General features: G+C 59.8%; 2 protein-coding genes across 5 annotated transcripts in view; one reads left to right on the top strand and one right to left on the bottom strand.

The window, feature by feature from the left end:
- Positions 1 to 9075, top strand: part of SAMD11 (sterile alpha motif domain containing 11) — a 22957-nt gene extending 13882 nt beyond the window's left edge. The window contains exons 6-14 of the mRNA XM_043922791.1: positions 552 to 641; positions 816 to 950; positions 2766 to 2928; positions 3958 to 4073; positions 4288 to 4366; positions 4464 to 4978; positions 5206 to 5330; positions 5633 to 5743; positions 5856 to 9075. Coding sequence (XP_043778726.1) covers positions 552 to 641; positions 816 to 950; positions 2766 to 2928; positions 3958 to 4073; positions 4288 to 4366; positions 4464 to 4978; positions 5206 to 5330; positions 5633 to 5743; positions 5856 to 6101 — 1580 coding nt within the window. The 3' untranslated portion in view covers positions 6102 to 9075. The remainder of the gene's footprint in view (positions 1 to 551; positions 642 to 815; positions 951 to 2765; positions 2929 to 3957; positions 4074 to 4287; positions 4367 to 4463; positions 4979 to 5205; positions 5331 to 5632; positions 5744 to 5855) is intronic.
- NOC2L (NOC2 like nucleolar associated transcriptional repressor) lies at positions 6468 to 18450 on the bottom strand. Of its 4 annotated transcripts, none has more exons than XM_043922793.1 (19): positions 18294 to 18450; positions 17999 to 18151; positions 16508 to 16706; positions 16300 to 16419; positions 15640 to 15760; positions 15463 to 15553; positions 13575 to 13653; positions 13376 to 13486; positions 12954 to 13067; positions 12362 to 12550; positions 12073 to 12212; positions 11084 to 11195; positions 10171 to 10284; positions 9858 to 9959; positions 8573 to 8716; positions 8356 to 8469; positions 7501 to 7636; positions 7048 to 7143; positions 6468 to 6758 (listed from the first exon to the last, which is right to left on the bottom strand). In XM_043922793.1, the coding sequence occupies exons 1-19, from the start codon at positions 18317 to 18319 to the stop codon at positions 6652 to 6654; spliced, it is 2268 nt and encodes a 755-aa protein (XP_043778728.1). In that variant the 5' UTR covers positions 18320 to 18450; the 3' UTR covers positions 6468 to 6651. The 4 variants fall into 4 exon arrangements, with proteins under 4 accessions (XP_043778728.1, XP_043778729.1, XP_043778731.1 ...); XM_043922794.1 differs by having other exon boundaries at positions 15640 to 15757; XM_043922796.1 differs by having other exon boundaries at positions 16508 to 16682.

Genomic DNA, 18450 nt, shown 5'->3' with positions numbered 1-18450 from the left:
GGGCTTTCTGGGGGCAATGACGGATGTGGCCTGGGGGGAGGAACCCAGGAAGAATGGATGGGGGCAGATGCACCTGACCTCCAGGGCCTGTGGCCTCTAGGAGGAGGTTGGGTTACCCTGGCATGCGACCCTGCACTGCTGGTAGTCAGTCATCCCTGTTCCAGGAGGAGAGGGTGGTAAGGTGCGGAGGAGGGCTCCTTACTCTGCAAAGGAGGCTCATCTGGCAGGTGGGAGCAGCATGGTGCCTGTGAGGTCCTGAGTTGCTGCCTGAGGCCATAACCATGCATCTCCCATCACATCTACACACATGTAGCCCAGAGCCCAGGGTTTGGACTGTCCCATTTCCTCACTCTGACCCAACCCTGCTGGACTGGGCAAGGCTTGAACCATAGGCACCTTTGAGTGATGAGAGCTATGGTTCTGGGCTGAGCTGGAGCTGGGCCGGCACTGAGGCAGGAATTGAGGCCAGTATTGGGGTGGGCTGGAACTGTTCCTGTCCTGGCCTCTACGAGCCCTGAACGCAGGACGGGGTTCACTCTGCCCTCTCCCAGGTGACCTGTTGGGCAAGAGGCTGGGTCGCTCCCCCCACATCAGCAGTGACTGCCCTTTGGAGAAGAAGGCCCGAAGCAAGTCTCCTCAAGGTGTGGCCTTTACCCCGGGGGGTGAGGGAACAGCCACTGGAGAGGGAGGGGGACAGCCTGGACCCTCTGCTGGGCACAGTCAGCCAGCAGCAGGTTCTAAGAGGGGAGCCCCTGTTTCTCTCCCTTAGCAGTGTCTAAAGGGGAAGCCCCCTCTCCTGTGTTTGCCCAACCCAGAGACTCTGTTGCTTCCGGAACTAGGGCCCAGCATGGCCCCTGAGGATCATTACCGCCGGCTGGTGTCTGCCCTGAGTGAGGCCAGCACCTTTGAGGACCCTCAGCGTCTCTACCACCTGGGCCTCCCCAGCCATGGTATGTAGCCCCTCCCCACGGCATCATGAGTGTCCACAATGTGCTTTGAACTCTCCCTGTCCTGTTAGGTCTCTGCTCACCCTGAAAAGCGTGGCTGCTGACACCAAGGCTGGGATTGGGTGCAGGTCTTTTGGCTCCTCAAACCTTGAAAGCCCTTGTAGGTGGACAGTGAGGCCCACCTCCTTCCTGTGCCCAACACAATGGCCTGTTTGGGTATATCTGGTTGGAAGGGTGGTCCCTCACCAATAAGTCTCCCAAAGGCTCTCCCAGCAGGGCCTCAAATGGCCACTGCTCACTGCCATTTCACAGAGGAGGAAGCTGCTTGGGGGAGCTGAAGGGAGAGTGGGAGCTGGGGGTTTCACCAGGCTCACCCATGTCTCCAGCACATACAGGTCCTTGTGGGTCCCCGCCTCCCCTCCCCCGTCCCCATATGAATGGTGTGGTCTGGATACTGTAGTCCTTCCTGACTCCAGCTGCAGTCAGAGCAGAGACTCTGTGAGAGAGTGCCAGACCCCTTCTCAGGAGGGTGGGGCCAGGAGCAGAGCAGCAGTCAGCCCCCTGAACGTCCACGTGGACGTCTGTCCAGAAGCAGGATGGGCGACAGTTCAGGTTTGGTGGCCCAGCTTTGACTGGTGCTCAGGAGGAGCTCCAGCCAGAAACACCACTCCCAGACCGGACACCTGGAAGTCCCCCTACCACCACAGGGGCACCGTCTGGCACCCTGTCCAGCTGCACCCTGACCTTGCAGACCCCAGCCCAGGGGGAGTAGCTTGCCTTTCCTGGCTGGAGCTGGGTGAGGGGTACTTGCTGGGAAAAGGGGCTGGATTTCCTCTCCTTACACAGGCACTGTCCCCTAGGGCAGTCAGGCACCGAGAGCCTGAATAATTCACCAAATGTTAATAATTTAAAAATCTTCCTTTTTAATTGCTTTCCCTGCCCTGCCTGGGGCCGGCTCCGCTGGCTGTGCGGGGGAGGGGCGCCGGCCGCCAGGAGCGGCGCGGAGCCGGGCTGTCAATCAGGCCTCCGCCTTCCGCCCCCGCCGGGAGCCGACGGTAAATAACCGAGGCCGCGGGCGGGCGGGGGCGCAGGGCCCTGCCGAGATCGATGCGGGCGGCCGCGCCGGCTGGGCTCTGCGGGCTGGCACCCAGCCCAGGGCAGGACCCACCTCCGCTTTTCGGGTAATTAATTTATAAACAGGCGGTGGCAGCGGAGCCGGCACAGCAGGGGGGCTGCGGGGCGGGGGGGCTGCGGGGCAGGGAATTCTGAAGTCCCGGCCTGAGCAGGACGGAGGGCTGGGGGTGGAGAGCAGAGTGCCTAGACTGCGCAGTGAGCCCAGGTGTTACCTAGGAGAGGGCTGGAGACCTGGCCCAGCCCCTGGACTCCAGCCCCGCTGCCCCCACACTCTAGCCTTTGCGTGACCCCTCCCCTCACGGGCCCTGCAGTTTGGCTCTTGGCAGTGTCAGTTCCTGTCGAAGTCAAGGTTCCTGTACTACCAGCCTTCCCTGTCCGGGCCTTTCCCTTTCTCCATCCCAACCATGTTTTGGTTCCTAACATCTCCACATCCCTTATAAATGCTCACCTGGGCCCCCTCCCAAGACCAGTCGGTGCAGCCAGGCACCTTGCCTAGGGATGTCTGGTGTCTGCCCTCCCCTGGGGCCTGCTCATCTTTCTATCCCAGTGACCAACCAGCAGGATCTGGGAGAATAAGCTCCCGTTCTGCGTCCTTGGCCAATGTCCTATGCTCAACAGGGTGAGGGACATGAGAGTCTGGTGGGGGCTGGCCTCTGGGTCACTGCTGGTGCCTATACTCCCCAGATCTCCTGAGGGTCCGACAGGAGGTGGCCGCAGCAGCCGCGAGGAGCCCCAGTGGCCTGGAGGTCCACCTGCCCTCATCCACAGCAGGTCAGCGTCGGAAGCAGAGCCTGGCTCAGCACAGAGACGGCACTGGCCCAGCTGGCGCCCCATCCTTCTCAGAGAGGTATCAGGGTGCCTGCATTTCAGAGAGGCCCCTACATTTCCTGTGTTGGCTTCTGGGCTACAGAGCTGCAGGTGGCAGACCCATCAGCTGGTGTCTGCAGGTCAAGTCCACAGCCCGCATCTCCCCATCCCAGCCACACAGCCACAGGGTCCTCAGTGGACCTGGCGCTGTGCTCGGGCCTAGGTTGGCGGCCTGCTCTGCAGCAACAACGTAATGCCCCCTGAGTCGGGCAGAGGCCCAGGGAAACATTCGTGGGGTAGACTGTGGGGATGACCACCTCTCTGGGTGGGGTGTCTTTCTGTTGAGCAGCTGTGGGCCTGAATCCAGGAGCCCCTGAGACAGCTGAGGGCTTTGCTTCCCCAACAGGGAGGTGAGGGGGCTTGAGGCAGATGAGGGGGAGCAGCACGAGGTCTGGCAGGCCCGAGGTTGAGGTCGGAGGAGGCTGGGGAAGGGGAGAACCCCGCAGCAGCACCGACTCAGACACTGGAGCTGCTGGTTGCACGGAAGAGCCCCCCAGGCTTGTAGCGGCAGGGAGACACCAGGCGGGCGGGGGGAGGGGGGCGGAGCTGGTGGACTTTAACTGCTCCCCGCCCCTCCCGCCGGGAGATCACCCGCTCCCCCGCCCCGCCCTTGCACCCGGGCAGTGTTCGCGGCAGCCCCCGCCTCCCGGACCACGGCTAATTGCGCCTGGTCTGCACAGGGTTGGCTGGGCTGGGCGGGGGCGGTAAAAGGGGGGCCAGGGCCGTGGGGCCAGGGGCTCCCGCGCGGTAATTACCGCCACAGTCGCCGCCGCCCGCCGGGCCAGCGCCTCCGCGCCGCCGCCGAGATTAATTGGCGCCGCCAGCGGGGGCAGGGACGACCAGAGCCACGGCGGGCGCACATCGACCGCCCGCGGGGCCGGCAATTAGCAGAGGCGGCCAGAGCGGGGGCCGCGAGGGCTGGGGCGGTAGTTCCGGGAAGGAGGGGGCCCGAGCCTGCGGCGCGCGCGGCCCAGCAGTCCACAGGGAGCTTTCGCCCTGCCGCCCACAGGGAGCTGTCGCAACCGCCCCCCTTGCTGTCGCCCCAGAATGCCCCACACATCGCTCTGGGCCCCCACCTCAGGCCCCCCTTTTTGGGGGTGCCCTCGGCCCTGTGCCAGACCCCAGGTGAGCGATAGGCGGGTGTGCGATTTTGTTACCCGGGCGCGGGGAGGGGCTGTTGGTGTGGGGCCATCGGGTATGTGTCACCGAACCGGTGTCCATCAGTGCTCCCGGCGAACCCACCCCTGCCCTTGTTGAAGCCAAGGACAGACCAGGGCGGGCTTGGTTGGCCCTGGACCACTCGGCCACCCGGCCTCGTGGTCTGTCCCCTTCCCCCCAGGTTACGGCTTCCTGCCCCCTGCCCAGGCGGAGATGTTCGCCCGGCAGCAGGAGCTCCTGCGGAAGCAGAATCTGGCCCGGTATGTGCTTTAGCTGGGGGGGGGGGGGGGGGGGTTGGGGGGCGGGAAGTGGCTCTGCTGAGCTGCCTGACGCCCTGCGGGCTGTCCCCACGGCCAGGCTGGAGATGTCAGCAGAGCTCTTGCGCCAGAAGGAGCTGGAGAGTGCGCACCGGCCACAACTGCTGGCACCCGAGGCCACCCTGCGCCCGCCGGACGGTGCTGAGGAACTGCAGCGGCGCGGGGCCATGTTGGTGCTGAGACACAGCTCCGCACCGCTGCTGGCCCTGCCTCCCCAGGGTCCCCCGGGTCCCGGGCCCCCTACCCCACCCCGAGAGCCTGCCCGCCGAGCTCCTCGGAAAGGGGGCCCCAGCCCTGCCTCAGGCCGGCCCAGTGAGTCCAAAGAGACAACGGGAGCTGGACTCTGGGCACCAGACGGTTCTGAAGATGAACCCCCCAAGGACTCAGACGGCGAGGACTCCGAGACGGTGGCTGCTGGAGGCCAGGTCCCCCACCCAGGCCAAGCCCCACCTGGAGGGGCCAGCTCTGAGGGGAAGGGACTTCTCTCAGGGTCCATGCTGCCCCCTCCACTGCCCCTGGGCTTACCCTACACCGTCAGCCCCTTCTTCCACACAGGTAGGCAGCACCCGCCCCCCAAGCCTTCATTTTTCCATGGGATGGAAGGAAGCCCAGTCCCCCTACATCCCACCCAGGGTCTCACGGAGGGTCTTCATGGGGAGAAAAGTTCCTTTCAGCCATCAAGCCAACATTTCTGAATAATTAAGGCAGGCAAAGGTCAGCAGACAGGGGTGGGGTCATAGAAAAGAGCTGGCCAGAATCCTAACACCCTCCCCCCAACTCAGGCACCATGGGGGGCCTCTTCGTGGACGGGGAGGAGGCCACAACCCCAGAGGACGTCAGCAAGTGGACAGTGGATGACGTCTGCAGCTTTGTGGGGGGCCTGTCTGGCTGTGGAGAATATGCACCGGTGAGGGGCCACCTGCCCAGGATGGTTCTGAGCCCCCCCATTCCCCTGCTGTACTGCCCACCCCAGACTTCTCAAAGACTGGGGGAGGGAGGTACTGGTGAAGTCTCCTCCCTCCCCTTGTCAGCATGTCTGCCTCCAGCATGGGCACATGTCCAACAGAGGAGAGTTTTCTTTCTTCTGACATCTTCCCCAAGTTGCACCACCAGCTTCTCTTGGCTCTGCTTTCTCTGGAGAGCCGAGGCCACCCTAGGACACAGCCCCAGCACTCAGGCCCTGATACCGCGCCCCCTCGCCCTCCCCAGGTTTTCAGAGAACAGGGGATTGACGGGGAGACCCTGCCCCTGCTGACAGAAGAACACCTCCTGACCACCATGGGGCTGAAGCTGGGGCCTGCTCTCAAGATCCGGGCCCAGGTGAGCACCTGAAGGGGGCAGTGGTCTCCAGACAGCCAAGGGCAGCTCGGAGGTTCTGCGTGTGGCTGCACACCAGCAGCCTCACAGGCCCCATCGGGCCGTCTCTCCACAGGTGGCCAAGCGCCTGGGCCGCGTCTTCTACATGGCCAGCTTCCCCGTGGCTCTGCCACTGCAGCCACCAACGGTGCGGGCTCCTGAGCGGGAGCTCAGCTCAGGGGAGCAGCCCCTGTCCCCAGCATTGGCCCCCTCCCCCTATGGGGGGATGCATCCCCCAGCCAGCCGCGCCTCACCCAAGCAAGAGAATGGAACCATGGCTCTGCTCCCAGGGCCTGCGGACCCCTCCCAGCCTCTGTGCTGAACTGGTGTCAGACCCAGGCCTTCAGTGCCAGCTGTTCCCAGGCAAAGGCCACTCCCCCCACAGCTTATCCCCTTTTTGTTTTGGATGCAAAAACAATTTTAAACACATGACATTCAGTTTCCACAGACTCTGGGGGTGACTGCAGAGCCTGGTGCATACCCTGGGGGTCGGTACTCTGCATCCCAGGAGCTGCAAATAAGCCAGAGACCAAGGAGCCACAGAGGCGCGTGGCACTGGCCCCACCACATGGCTGCATCAGCTCGCCACATCGGGTAGGTGCATTCCTGCCCGCCACCCTGGGCTGTGGCGGGAAGCGGGCCCTGCGGTGGTTTACGGATGCAGCTCCAGGAACCGGATGGCACTTGGTACTTTCTGGTCTTTTATGTTGTAAAAATAAAGCCCTGTCCACCATCTACTGCCCTTTCACCCTGCAGGGGCGCTAACCTCAGGGCCTCTGGGCTCAGCCCCAGTGGAGAAGCAGCATGCTTGACTGCCTGGGGTGGCAGGAATACTGCACAGCAGCCCCCGCAAGACTCTAGGTGGGCAGTCCTCAGTCCTCCTCAGAGAGTTGTAGATCCTGCAGCTCGTCCTCTGGCCCCTGGGCCAGCTGCCACAGCTCCTGGGGGTCCAGCCCCGCCTGTGTGTCTGGGCTTCCATCTGCAGGGAGAGAGCACAGCTACATAAATTCTGCTTTATCAGGAAGAAGCCAGCCTCAGAGGTTACTCATCACTAATTAATCACAGCACTAATTAATTTATCGCTGCTGCTGTTGCCGGCTGCCAGAGCCAGCCAGGATGGAGCAGCTGGCCCGATGTCCCCAGGGAGGGGCGTGGGCCCAGCTTAGAGCCAATGGCTCTGCCCACCCACAAGATCCCCCAAGGCAGCCCTGGGCTCCAGACAGATGGGCTCAAAAACCATAGCAGCCCTCACTCTAGGAACCACTTACCCTCTGACTTGCTGACTTCCTCCTCCCCGTTGCTACTGCTGCTGTCATCGTCCTCCTCCTCCACTTTCTGCCAAGCTCCTGGGGACCCAGGCATCCCTGAAAACCAAGCACAGGCACCCATGGGAGTGGACCCACGAGCAAATGCAGAGGTGGCCGCTAAAGCAGCAGGGAGGCTAGGGGCACAGCCTTGTACCACACCTTCCTTTCGGTCTCTTGTTCAACTGGAGAGGACCCGGAACTGCCCCCAAAATGTTGTGGTGGGAGGGGGTGACACAAGGCTTAGGGGTCCATGTTACAATTCCAGGAGGGCCCCCACCTCAAAGCCAGCCACGTGGCAGGAGGGGCAGAGGGGTGATGACAAGTGCCCTTCCTGTGGTTCCATGAGGTGGGAAGCCTGCTAGGCGCACCTGCTCCCATGACCCCAGCACAAGCTGAAGCTCACTCAGGCCAAACCTCTCTTTGTGAAGTCCGGGGCATCATCCTGATCATCACTATCCAGATCGAAGAGGTCCTTGAATTCTGCCCTGTCCTCATCCTTCCTGTCCCCCACCTTGCGGCGCTTTACCTCTGGGAAGTTCAAGTCTTCCAGCTGGAAGGACAGGGACCAAGAGCAGTAGGTGAGGGCGGTAGCCCACCTACCACAGCCAGAGCCCAACTCACATTCCCACTGATGGCTTTACCAAGACCCAGTCCTGCTCCCTCTTCCCCACCGAACACCCCTCCAATAGCCTCCAGTCAACCCTCCAAGTGAGGACCCTGCCTGGCCACTTTTGGGCCAATCGGTCAGCATCACTGGATAGGATTCCTGGACAGTGGCCTCACCAGGCCAGTAAGCAGGCCACTAAGTGCCACTGAAGCTCCAACCTTCCTGTTCCCCCCCAATTTCAGCCATTACCCCAGAACAGACAGCAGCCCACACTGACACCAGGGCATGGCTGCAGACAGCCATATCACTTGGCACGAAGCCATCCCCTCAGGTCACGCCATCCATACCCACTGCTCAGGCCCAAACCCAAAGACAGAGCTAGACCTCTTCCAGCCCTCCCTGCAGGTCCACATGACAAGGTCAGCCCAGAACTCACCCCACAAAAGTCCCAGCCCATCAGGCCTGAAAAGGGGCAGCAGATGCTCTGCCCCAGCACAGCCCTGGGGCCTTTCCTCCTGGGGGTCACAGGAGAAGCCCCCAGACTCTACTTGGGGCTCTGCTCACCATCTGCTCTGTCAGAGTAGCAGCAGCTGGGGGCAGCACCCACCGACCCCCACTCACATCCTCCCAGCCAAGCTCATATCCCAGAACCCACGCCATACTCGTTCTTTGCCACTAATCTCCAGCTGAATCTCACGGTCCCTCAGCTTTCGCCACTGGCTGTAGTACTTGGTAAGCGGGGTCCCCTCCTCTCGGGTTCGCTTCTCCCAGGCATCCTGTGCAGAAGTCCAGGGTCATGTCCCACCCTAGGCAAACTCCCATATACCAGCCATACACTGACTGGTGCCCCCAGGGCCTGGGCTCTGGCCCCCAGCTGACCACTGCACGCTGATCAGACACGCCGAAGGAGACTCTCTGGCGGGCACTGCGGACGTGCTCTGCGTTCTCCTGCACCTTCTCGAGCAGCTGGCGCACCTGACGGCAGTAGTTGGCCACCTTGCACTCCCGGAGGAAGGATTTCAGCTGCAGAAGAAGAGGCTCAGCCTAGCTCCAGGCACAAGGCTGTTCTGTACAGTGCAGTGACCGCAGACAGGCAGGGGTGGGGGGTGGGGCGGTGTCATGGGTTCCTGTGTTTCAGGCCTGGGGGACACTCCTGTGACAGGGGAGCCCTGGTGCACATGGGTGAGGGGGTGTTGCTGTGTGACCTCTATAGCCCAGCCCCTGAGGGCCTATGCAGGGCTGACGGGAGAATATGCATCAAGCCTGGGGACCAGGCAGAGGGGTGGGCAGTGGTGGGGACAGCATGGATCTACTCTCTAGGCTACATCCCACCCACTGCCTGTCTCTGTAAATAAAGCTGTACTGGCACATTTGTTCATGCATTTCTGTGAGTTTTTTTGTCCTTCCTTCTGTGGGAAAGTTAAGCAGTTTCGAGAAACCATGTGACTGCAAAGCTTAAAATATTTACCATCTGACTTTTTACCAAAAACATTTGCTGACCCTTTTCTAGACCACGATCCCTGGGACTCAGACACAGCAGGTGCACACACACTATGTGTGGGCAGCCCCGCCCCACTCACCACCAGGCCCAGACAGGCACAGGCCTCCCTGAGATGGGAAGTACCTAGACTGAGGGTAAACAGACCTCGAAGTGGCCCAGAAGGAGCTCTGGGGAGGGAGGGTCCCCCCACCTCCTCAAGTATTGCCTGAAGAAAAGCTGAGGTGGACAGCCAGGGCTTGCTCCCACCCCAAACCTCTCCTATCGCATCACCCAGCTCAGGAGCAGCTGGAAAAGCTAGCCCTGAGCTGGGGGGCCAGGTCCAGCCTGCTCAGCCCCAGCACCTGCAAGCAACCTCATGGCTGGTCTGGACCCTGGGCTGTGGCAGGGTGGAGAAGCGCTGGTAGGTCCTGGGGTCCTCGCGGTGCACCCATACCAGCCCACTCCTCAGGCTCCACACCCAGGGATGCGCTCCAGGGATCTAGCTGCCAGGCAGTGTCAGCAGACGCCACACTGGCCAAGCTCTGCCACTCATCCCATGTGGCTGGGACTGCAAAGCCTCACTCCAGCCCCACATGAAGGGAGCTAGCCCGTTAGGAGACGGTCTGGTCTGCTGAGGGGCCTGGGCCCATGGAAGCATCCAGGCGGGAGGCAGCGGGCACACACCTGCAGGACAGCGGGCAGCACCAGCTCAGGGAACGCGATGCTGTGGGCCTGACTGTGCAGGTACTCCAGGGTGAGGTCATACAGCTGCTCCACCAGGCCGTCCTGAGGCAGTGGGGGAGCGGTCAGCATAGGGCAGATGGGGGCTCAGGCTCCCCCAACCCTAGGAGGCCCACAAGGTTCAACTCTGGAGGGCAGTGAGCCTTCTCCTGTCCACACTCATCTGCCTCCAGGCACCCCACACACAATGCCCTCCGACATCCTGCCATGACCCTGCCCAGGGCATTCCCGGACCCCTCCCGGAGGCTGGGCTCACCCGATATGCCTTCTCCTGCAGGTTGACCTTGGACAGCTTCAGGATCACAGCGAAGTTGATGGGCCTGGAGCTTATGCGCCCTGGCCTCCTGTTGAAGTCAACCTGCTGGAAAATCTGTCCCAAGGACCTGTCAGCCCTTCCTGCACACGACGGGACCCTTGGTCCCTGGAGACCCTTCTTGAAACCAAGGACAAGACGCAGTGCCAAAAAAAAAAAGACGCAGTGCCAGCCCTTCAGCCCCCAAACACAGCCTTTTCCCCCATCAGCTTGAGTTCTAGATCTCTGGTCCCCCAGAGTCCCTGTGCCACAGAGCAGGTCCCTGGCTGAGGAAGCAGGATCAGGGCACACCTTCATATACTGCTGCTGCCCTCCTCCTCAAATGGACCAGAAAACCTTGAGAGCCAGCGTTTGGAGACAAAGAAGGGTCCCTCCAGCCCGGGGTCACCATCACTGCAATTTCCTCACCTATAACCACACCCCCACAGCCTGGTCCTGATCTTTAGCGTTTGGACAGAAGCCTTTCCTGACCTGAGCTGTGTGCACACGTGTACACACAGATGCACACGTGCAAGGACAAGCACAGGAACACAGTTTTGGAATTCCGGCCCAGCTCTGCCGCTGTGATACTGGCAAACACCTGGGTCAACCCAAGTCTGTGGCTTAAAAGCAGTGCTCTCGGGCCGGCCCTGCAGAGCAGTTGTCCTCACCTGTAGTGCCACTCTTGCCCACCACGCAGAGTACTCACAGGCAGGCTCCATGCAGAGCAACACCCTCACAACACCTACATGCTATGTCATACCCATATGCTATGGGTGAGGAGCCAGCACTCAGGACAGCGGTACCAAGGTGAGGGGTGATCAGGCCACATGCAACAGAAGGCATCTCCCCTCGGCAACCTTGGGCACAGGCTCACCTCGAGGATGAAGGGCAGCACTGGGATGAAGGTGCCCGTGCTCTCCGAGAGCAGTGTCAGGGCGCGCACGCAGTGCATGCGCAGCGGGTAAAAGCGGGCCGTGGGGACCAACCTGGGCACATGGGAAGGAGGGAGTAAACAAAGGCCCAGCCTCAGAGACCCTCTTGGCCCAGCTGCCCTAACCTCTCCCCACCCACTGGGCTCCAACCTCAGGAAGGGTTCTTCACGGGCAGGGCCAGTGGCCACGCCTGCCTCAGACAAATAAGGGCAGAGAAAAAGGCCTCCACCCAAGTTGTGAGGACCTGTCTTCTTACTCAGTTACACCGGGGCACACCCTCCCTATCAACTCAATTTCATTTCAAGGCGTGACATGGTGGGGTAGTGGAAGCCTCCGGTGAAAACCTTTCTTTCTTCCCTTCAGGAGGTCAGCGATGCCCTCTTCTGGCCACACATGGCTCCTCCAGTCTCTGCTCCCAGATACCAACACTGAATATTCATAGGCACACCGTGGCACATCACACCAAATCTGCTCTGTGCAAGTGGCCTTGGGCAAATAAGCCCAAATTCCCTTCAGACTGCACACCACCTCCTCTGCCCTGTGACCCCAAAATATATGTGTGTGCTGCATCCTCGACTAAGGTCACAGGCAACCAGAAGTCCAGCTGACAAGGATTCTGGACTGTACACACAAGGCCACAGACGGCCTAACCCCAGACCTTCCTCAGGTGCTGCCAAGTCACAGCACCACACCCCGGAGGCCCTGGTCACCAGGGGCACTGGCCAGACCCTCCTGGAAAATTCGCTGGTCCTGGCCTTCCCGGATGCCTCCTTGGGTGACCTGACCCTATCCTGACCTCCAGGACAGCCTCCTGTATCCTTGTTCCCAGAAGGCCCTGTGTAACCCTAGCCCTGACCCCCCCAGGACACCTACGTAACCCTGGCTCCTCCCTCCTTCGGCCCCAGGGTAGCCTGCCCCATCCCCGACTCACTTGATGCAGCCGACGACGACCTGGGAGAGCGGGTAGATCAAAGGCTGCAGAGCCTCACTGGGGCAGATGGTGCTGAGGGCACGGCACCACAGGTAGAGGCAGTGCACGAACTGCCAGTTGTACACTGACTGGTATGTCTCCTGCCAGAGAAACCCACGCGGTCAGTCCCTGGGTCCCCTCCATCTACTCCACAGCCCCCACCGGCACGGCCCCTGCCCCGCCAAGGGGCTGAGCTGTCTCTCCCACGAGGCTCAGGGCCCACGGTGGGTCAGGCTCCACTCCTGCACACCTTCCTGCGTGTTGTCATGGCGTTGCGCAAGTGGATGGCGAGCTGGCGGATGTAGAGGAAGGCGTGCTGGTAGGCCACGCCGGTGTCCAGAGCCAGCAGCTCCGTCAGGGTCCGCTGCATGAAGTTGATGAGGGGCAGGGTGCTGGGAGAGGTGAACTTGCAGTTCCTCACGTACGTGATATACATTTGCTGCCGGAAACACCTCAGTCAGAGCTACCTCTGAACTCCTGGTGCCCTGCGCTCCCAACACGCAGCTCTAAGCCCCCTCCAGACACCAGGGCCTTTCCCTCAGAGCTGGCCTCAGCAGGAACCACAGCCCAGACACGTCTGCTGCAGACCCCTCTCCTCAGCATGGTCCTGCTCCTCGAGTCCACCAGCCCTGGGAAGGGTCTGCAGCGCAGAGGGGAAGGGTATCACTGGGAGGCCTGGGACCCAGGGAGGAGAGAGCTGCAGCATGAATAACCGTGGGGTCAGGCAAGGAGTCACAGTGCCCTTGGCTTGTGAAGAGCCCCGACCACAAAGGCAGCCTGCCCAGCCCTCAGGTCAAGACTTTCAACCCAGACCCCAAGGGAAGACCTGGGGGCACTGCTACCTTGAGGACGGGGCTCAGGAAGACATCCTTCCTGTGTCGGCAGACCTTGATGAGGACCACGAAGGCCAGCACCCGCAGTGTCTCCTCACCAGTGCTCCACAGGACCACCATCCTCTGCGGAGGCAAGCTGTCATCACCTGCCCCGGCCCCCCAGAACCCAATCAGAGGCAGCCCTTCCCACAGCACCCAGGGGGAGCCACAAGATAGAGCTCCATCAAGGAGGAGCAAAAACACAGCACGCCACCCCTCCTGAAGGCCACACAGTGAAAACGGACCTGTCATCCACACGTGTATGCACAGGATGACAGAAAGCTGGCCCACCACCAAGGCAGCCCACCCTTGAGTAACTCTGCTACCCTGAGTGTGCTCACACAGAAGCCCATGGGGTGGCACACTGCCCAGCAGTGCCCACCCCAGCGCACCTTTAGCAGCATGCGGCACTGCTTGGGAAAGGTCAGGTAGTAGGGCACAGAGCTGCCCATGTGCTGGAGGACAGCTGCTGCCACTGTCGCCTCTGCCACACAGGCCACCAGCTGGGGAGGAAAGAGAGGTCAGCGAGGCCCAGGATGTGAGGAGCCAGGCCCCCATGTGACTGGTAGGCCCCACCTCCCAGAACTGCACCTGGATGACGGAGCTCAGGTAAGCCTTGACATCCAGTCGGAGCTTGGGCCACAGTGGGCTACTGGACGGCTGCAGCACCCTGTAGAGACGGCATCCCCCAGCTCAGGAGGCCATTAGGAGGCAGAGGCCAGTGCCCAAAGCACAAGGGCACGTGGACCCTGTAGAGAGAGACACCGCCCCCACCCCCCCATCCTCCCCATGAGACGTTCAGGGGCTTCTCCAGCTGGACAGACACAAGAGACACACTAGGACTCTCTCAAGGGTAGCCCCTAGCTACGCTTCAGGTGGGGTACCATCAAGCCTCAAACCCCCACCACATGGCCAGAGGGTTAAACGTCCTCCCTGTCTGAGCTGGGGCCAGCCACTTCCCCCAGAATCTCCAGATGGACCTCTGGCCTCTAGCTCCCACATGCTCAAGCATCCATTCTGCAGTCCCAGGTCTGATCCAGGCATCACAAACCAGAACCACAAGCTGGCTTCCTTTGGGTTACTACTTTGTCATGTTGTTGGCCATGCCTCATGGCTTTTGGGAGGGTTTCTCAATCCCTGGGCAATGGACCAGTACTGGTCCATGGCCTGTTAGGAACCAGGCCTCATAGCAGGTAAGCAGGGGTGAGTGATCTAAGCTTCATCTGTGCTCCCCATCACTTAAATTCTTGCCTGAACCATACTCCCACCCCACTCCGTGGAAAAATTGTGTTCCATGAAACCCATCCCTGGTGCCAAAAAGGTTGGGACCACTGGCTTACAGGATTTTGGTCTCCTGAACAGAGACTGAACCTGAGCCATGGCAGTGAAAGTACAGAATCCTAACCCCTTAAACCACTAGGAAACTCCCTGGGTCACATACACTTTAGAGAAACCAAGCCACTTACAAATTAATTTCAGCAACAGTGGCAGATACTTCTGCAAGTTTCTCAAAGACATCATCCCTCAACACTCACAGAACTCAGGACGTAGGTGTTCATTCTATCTGCCAAAGCATGCGAAAGAATAAAGGACAGGGGCCCCTGAAAGTCTGCTGGCTGATGCCAGCTACTGGGCACCTAAAGCCACAACCCAGGAGGTGGCGCCACCTCCTTCAAGACCCACCATCCTCCATGGAGACTGCTCTGCGTAGAGTAGCGGCCCCCATGGGAGCCCACACCCAGCACCACCTGTACTGCATATTTGCTGCCCATTCACTCGCTGCCTGGCTCCCTCCACCTTCACGGATCTATCAGCTTCCCTGGTCCCCTCAGACAGAGCCACCTCCACACGGCCACGACTTCCTGACCCATCAGTCCAGCCCCCACCACCACGAGACCCAGGTATTCCCATCCCCGAATCCTGGCCTCCCCCACCTCCCGTTCAGATGGTCACAGCAAGACCTCTCCTTGGAGCTTCCCAGACTCCTCTGAGCCCCAATATAACCCACAACCTGTCATGTCAGCTACTCATCTCTGCCCTCTGAAGCCCTTCCACAGCATTCTCTGCACAAGCAACCTCTAATATGGAAGTCAAGGCCTGGAACCTGCATGGATGAGGCCCCTGCTTAGCCAGACACACACACACACGCACGCACACACATGCCACAGAGCAAAAACCAAGGAGAGTAGGCGAGACTGATTAGTCCAAAGAAGAAAAGAGAGAATCCTGACCCAAGAAGATAGTGGACCAGAGTCAAGCACACACTCTGTAGCTCTTAAGGAATCTGGGCCGGGAGGAGGAAGGACAGAGCTACCCCCACAGGGCCCCAAGTGTCCAGCCTCTGCCAAGAGCCCTGCAAAGAGCCTGGCTCTGTCCTCAACATCCTTCTGGGTCAGGTGGGGCCAGTAGATCCCAGTGCCACTACTGTTCACAGGGCAGGCCCCTGACCATGTCCCAGTGCCGTCCTCTTTTCTCTTACCTGCTGCTGTCTTTTGGGGCTTTTCCGAACAACAGCTTCTGGAGACAGCCAAAAAGATCTCTGATGCAGAAGGTGACCAGAGCATTGAACACTGCAACAAGGGATCCAGAAATAACATTCTCACAACAGAGGATCAAATAGAGAGCCTGTATGCCTGGTCCCCTTGCCCCAGCTCACCAGCACTGTCCGTGACCTGGAATTTACTGGTCTCAGCACCTTCCTCGTCTCCTTGGGTGGTGGCCACAGCCGCTCGGAACGCCTGCACAACTTCATGGAACAACTTTGGTGTAAGGTGCTGCTAAAGGGGCAGAAGGACCCAGATGTTGGGGGTGCCGTCAGTTGTGCTTGGCAAAGCAAAAGGCAGCTAGCTAGAGCTCCAGGAATTGCCTTGAAAGAAAGGCACCCCTCACCCATGTCTTCAGACCAAGAGCAAAGTGGGAGCAGTGTTACTCAGCCACATGTAGGGAACAAAGAGAGTCCAGAATCCTCCTGGAAGGGCCACAGGGGAGGGGTGGAGGGTCCCGGATCTGAACAATGACCCACTCCAAGTGGTATCTGGAGTTCTCCCTTTCTGTCCTTTCTTTTCCCTGCAGAAACCACTGCAAGGCCCTCAAAATGGCCCTGCCTCCACCAACTAGCAAAGACACAGAGAGACCACATCCTCCCCACTTCAGGGAGCCCTGGAGAAAAACTGAGAAGAAGGGTACAGGCAGAAGCCCTATTCTCTGAATGAGAGAATGAAGTCCTGAGCCTGCACAGTACCAAATTACTGAAATGAAGCAAGGGCAGACTCAGAGAAGGGGGGGTCAGCTGCCCCCCACCCCCGCCACTTCTCACCTTTGCTGCCTGCTTCCATTTCTCAACCATGGTGAGGGTCACAGGGACAGAATCCCTCCTCTTCCCCTCAGGTCCTCTGGGGACCCCATCCTCCTCCTCCTCCTCCTCTTCACTTGCTTCCTGCGCCAAACACAGGGGGTCAGGCTGCATGGGATGCAGAGGCCACAAATATGTCCCTGTCCCCCACCAACTTTGCGTAGGGCCTCACTTCCAGCATGTTCGGCAGGGAGTGGAGCTGCTCCTCTTCATCCTCAGAGCTGTCTGAATCGCTAAAGTTCAGCAGGCTCTGGTCGTTCTCCTGCAGGAACTTGTAGAACTCAGGGTCTTTGTCCTTCAGCCGAGAGAGCTGGTCCTTGTGCTCAGATGCACCACCTTTACGCCGACTGAGAAGGTGGGGGTCTTCAAGTCTGATTGGCAGCCACAGCCAAGGCCGAGGGGAAATGAGTGGGGGGGAAATGAGGCTTCCTGTCTTCCTCAGAGAATCTACAAGGTTTAGTCTGCTCCCTCCATAGCAGATGCCAACAACCAAGGCAGGGGGATTTCCACAGACTAGGTTTTCAGTAGATCTCTCTCCCTCCAAAACCCAAACTCATACACTCAACAGTCTCTCTACATGTTTCAATGCACTTGTTTCAATCCCAACACATATGACGCTGAACCTGGATTTCCTCCAAACTTGCTCTGCCCACACCCTGCTCTTGGAGAACCCACTCCAGTATTCTTGCCTGGCAAATCTCATGGACCGAGGAGTCTGGTGGGCTACAGTCCACAGGGTGGCAGAAGAATCAGACATGAATTAGCGACTGAACAACAACACCTCAGTTGTTGAAAACTCCCCCTTTTCAGGTACTTAGGTGAAAAGTAAACCCTCTCTGACTCTCACATTGAGCATGCAATCTGTCATGAGATCTCACCATCAATACTTTCAAAATTCTCATGACTCCTCTCCAGCCAGCAACATCTCTCAATTTCCTTGTCCATCCCTGCCCCTTACAGCTGCTCTTAGCACAGCAACCTAAGGGACCTATTCTGTTACCAGTTACATGACATTACATCACTACTCAAAACCCTGAGATAACTTCCAGCTGTACTGAAAGGCAAGTAAAGTCTACAAGACCCCGTCATCATCATGTCTCCAGATACACCTCCTGCTACTTTCCCCCTCATTTCTACCACAGCCGTGCTCACCTCTGAGTGAGCACTCTGACCGCAGGACCTTTTCTGTTCCTGCTGCCATTCTTCCCCTACCGCTGCAGTTTACTCCCTCAGGTTTTGCTAAATTAACACCTCCTTAACAGTTTTATCTATTTTACTGAACGCTGCCGCAGGCGCTCCCAGCTAGGATTCCTATTCTTTTCTCTTTTTAACCCCTTCTGCTTTTCCTTCTTGTCTGCAGCACTTTTCGCTTCTACCACCCTACACACTGTCGTTTATCCAAGGCCGGGTAAGCTCTCCGAGGCCCGAAAAGAAGACTATCCTCCAACGTTGGCTCATCATATGGATGATTTGGCACAAAACAGACGCCCCATAAATACCGATGGAGGAATAAATAAGCCGAAGGGTCTGGGGGAGGAGTCAGAAGTCCCTAGGCCTCGGTTATGAGGCGCCAAGAGGGGTAATCACACTTCTCGGTAGGGCGGGCCAGGAAGATTAAGGGGAGTCGGCTTACACACAGCCCATGAAGGATGCTCCCACTCACCTGGCCAAGGGACTCCCACCTGGTCCATCCGGGCCCCGGGCTGCCGCGCGCACCGCCTGCGTCTCCGCCTCTGGGGTTCCTTCGGGCTCCGATTCGGACTCGGAATCAAAGCCCGAGGCCAGAAACTCATCCACCGTCAGCTCCTCAAGGCGCCTGCGGGCCATGCCGTTGGAGTCACGACTCCCCGCCAGCCCGGTGTGCCCAGTCCGGCCTCCCCAGGGACACAGAGAGGCGCAAGGGGAGCCCCTTTGGACGTAAGCACCCTCCGGGAGGCTACATAGGAGGCTCAACTCACCGCTTGCGGCTCAGCGCCGCCGCCATGACTGCCGGACCTCAACGTGCGCCCTACTTCCGGTCCCAGCAGCCCTTGCGCCAGGAGAACTTCCTGCAGGCCGACCCCGCCCCTGGCCCCGCCCCTTCAGGTGGCTTTAGGGTTCTACAACGGTGGCTGT

Source organism: Cervus elaphus, chromosome 14, assembly GCF_910594005.1.
Source record: "Cervus elaphus chromosome 14, mCerEla1.1, whole genome shotgun sequence".
NCBI lineage: Eukaryota > Metazoa > Chordata > Mammalia > Artiodactyla > Cervidae > Cervus > Cervus elaphus.
Note: the sequence above shows the minus strand (reverse complement) of the source record. Positions and strands in the feature narration are given on the sequence as shown.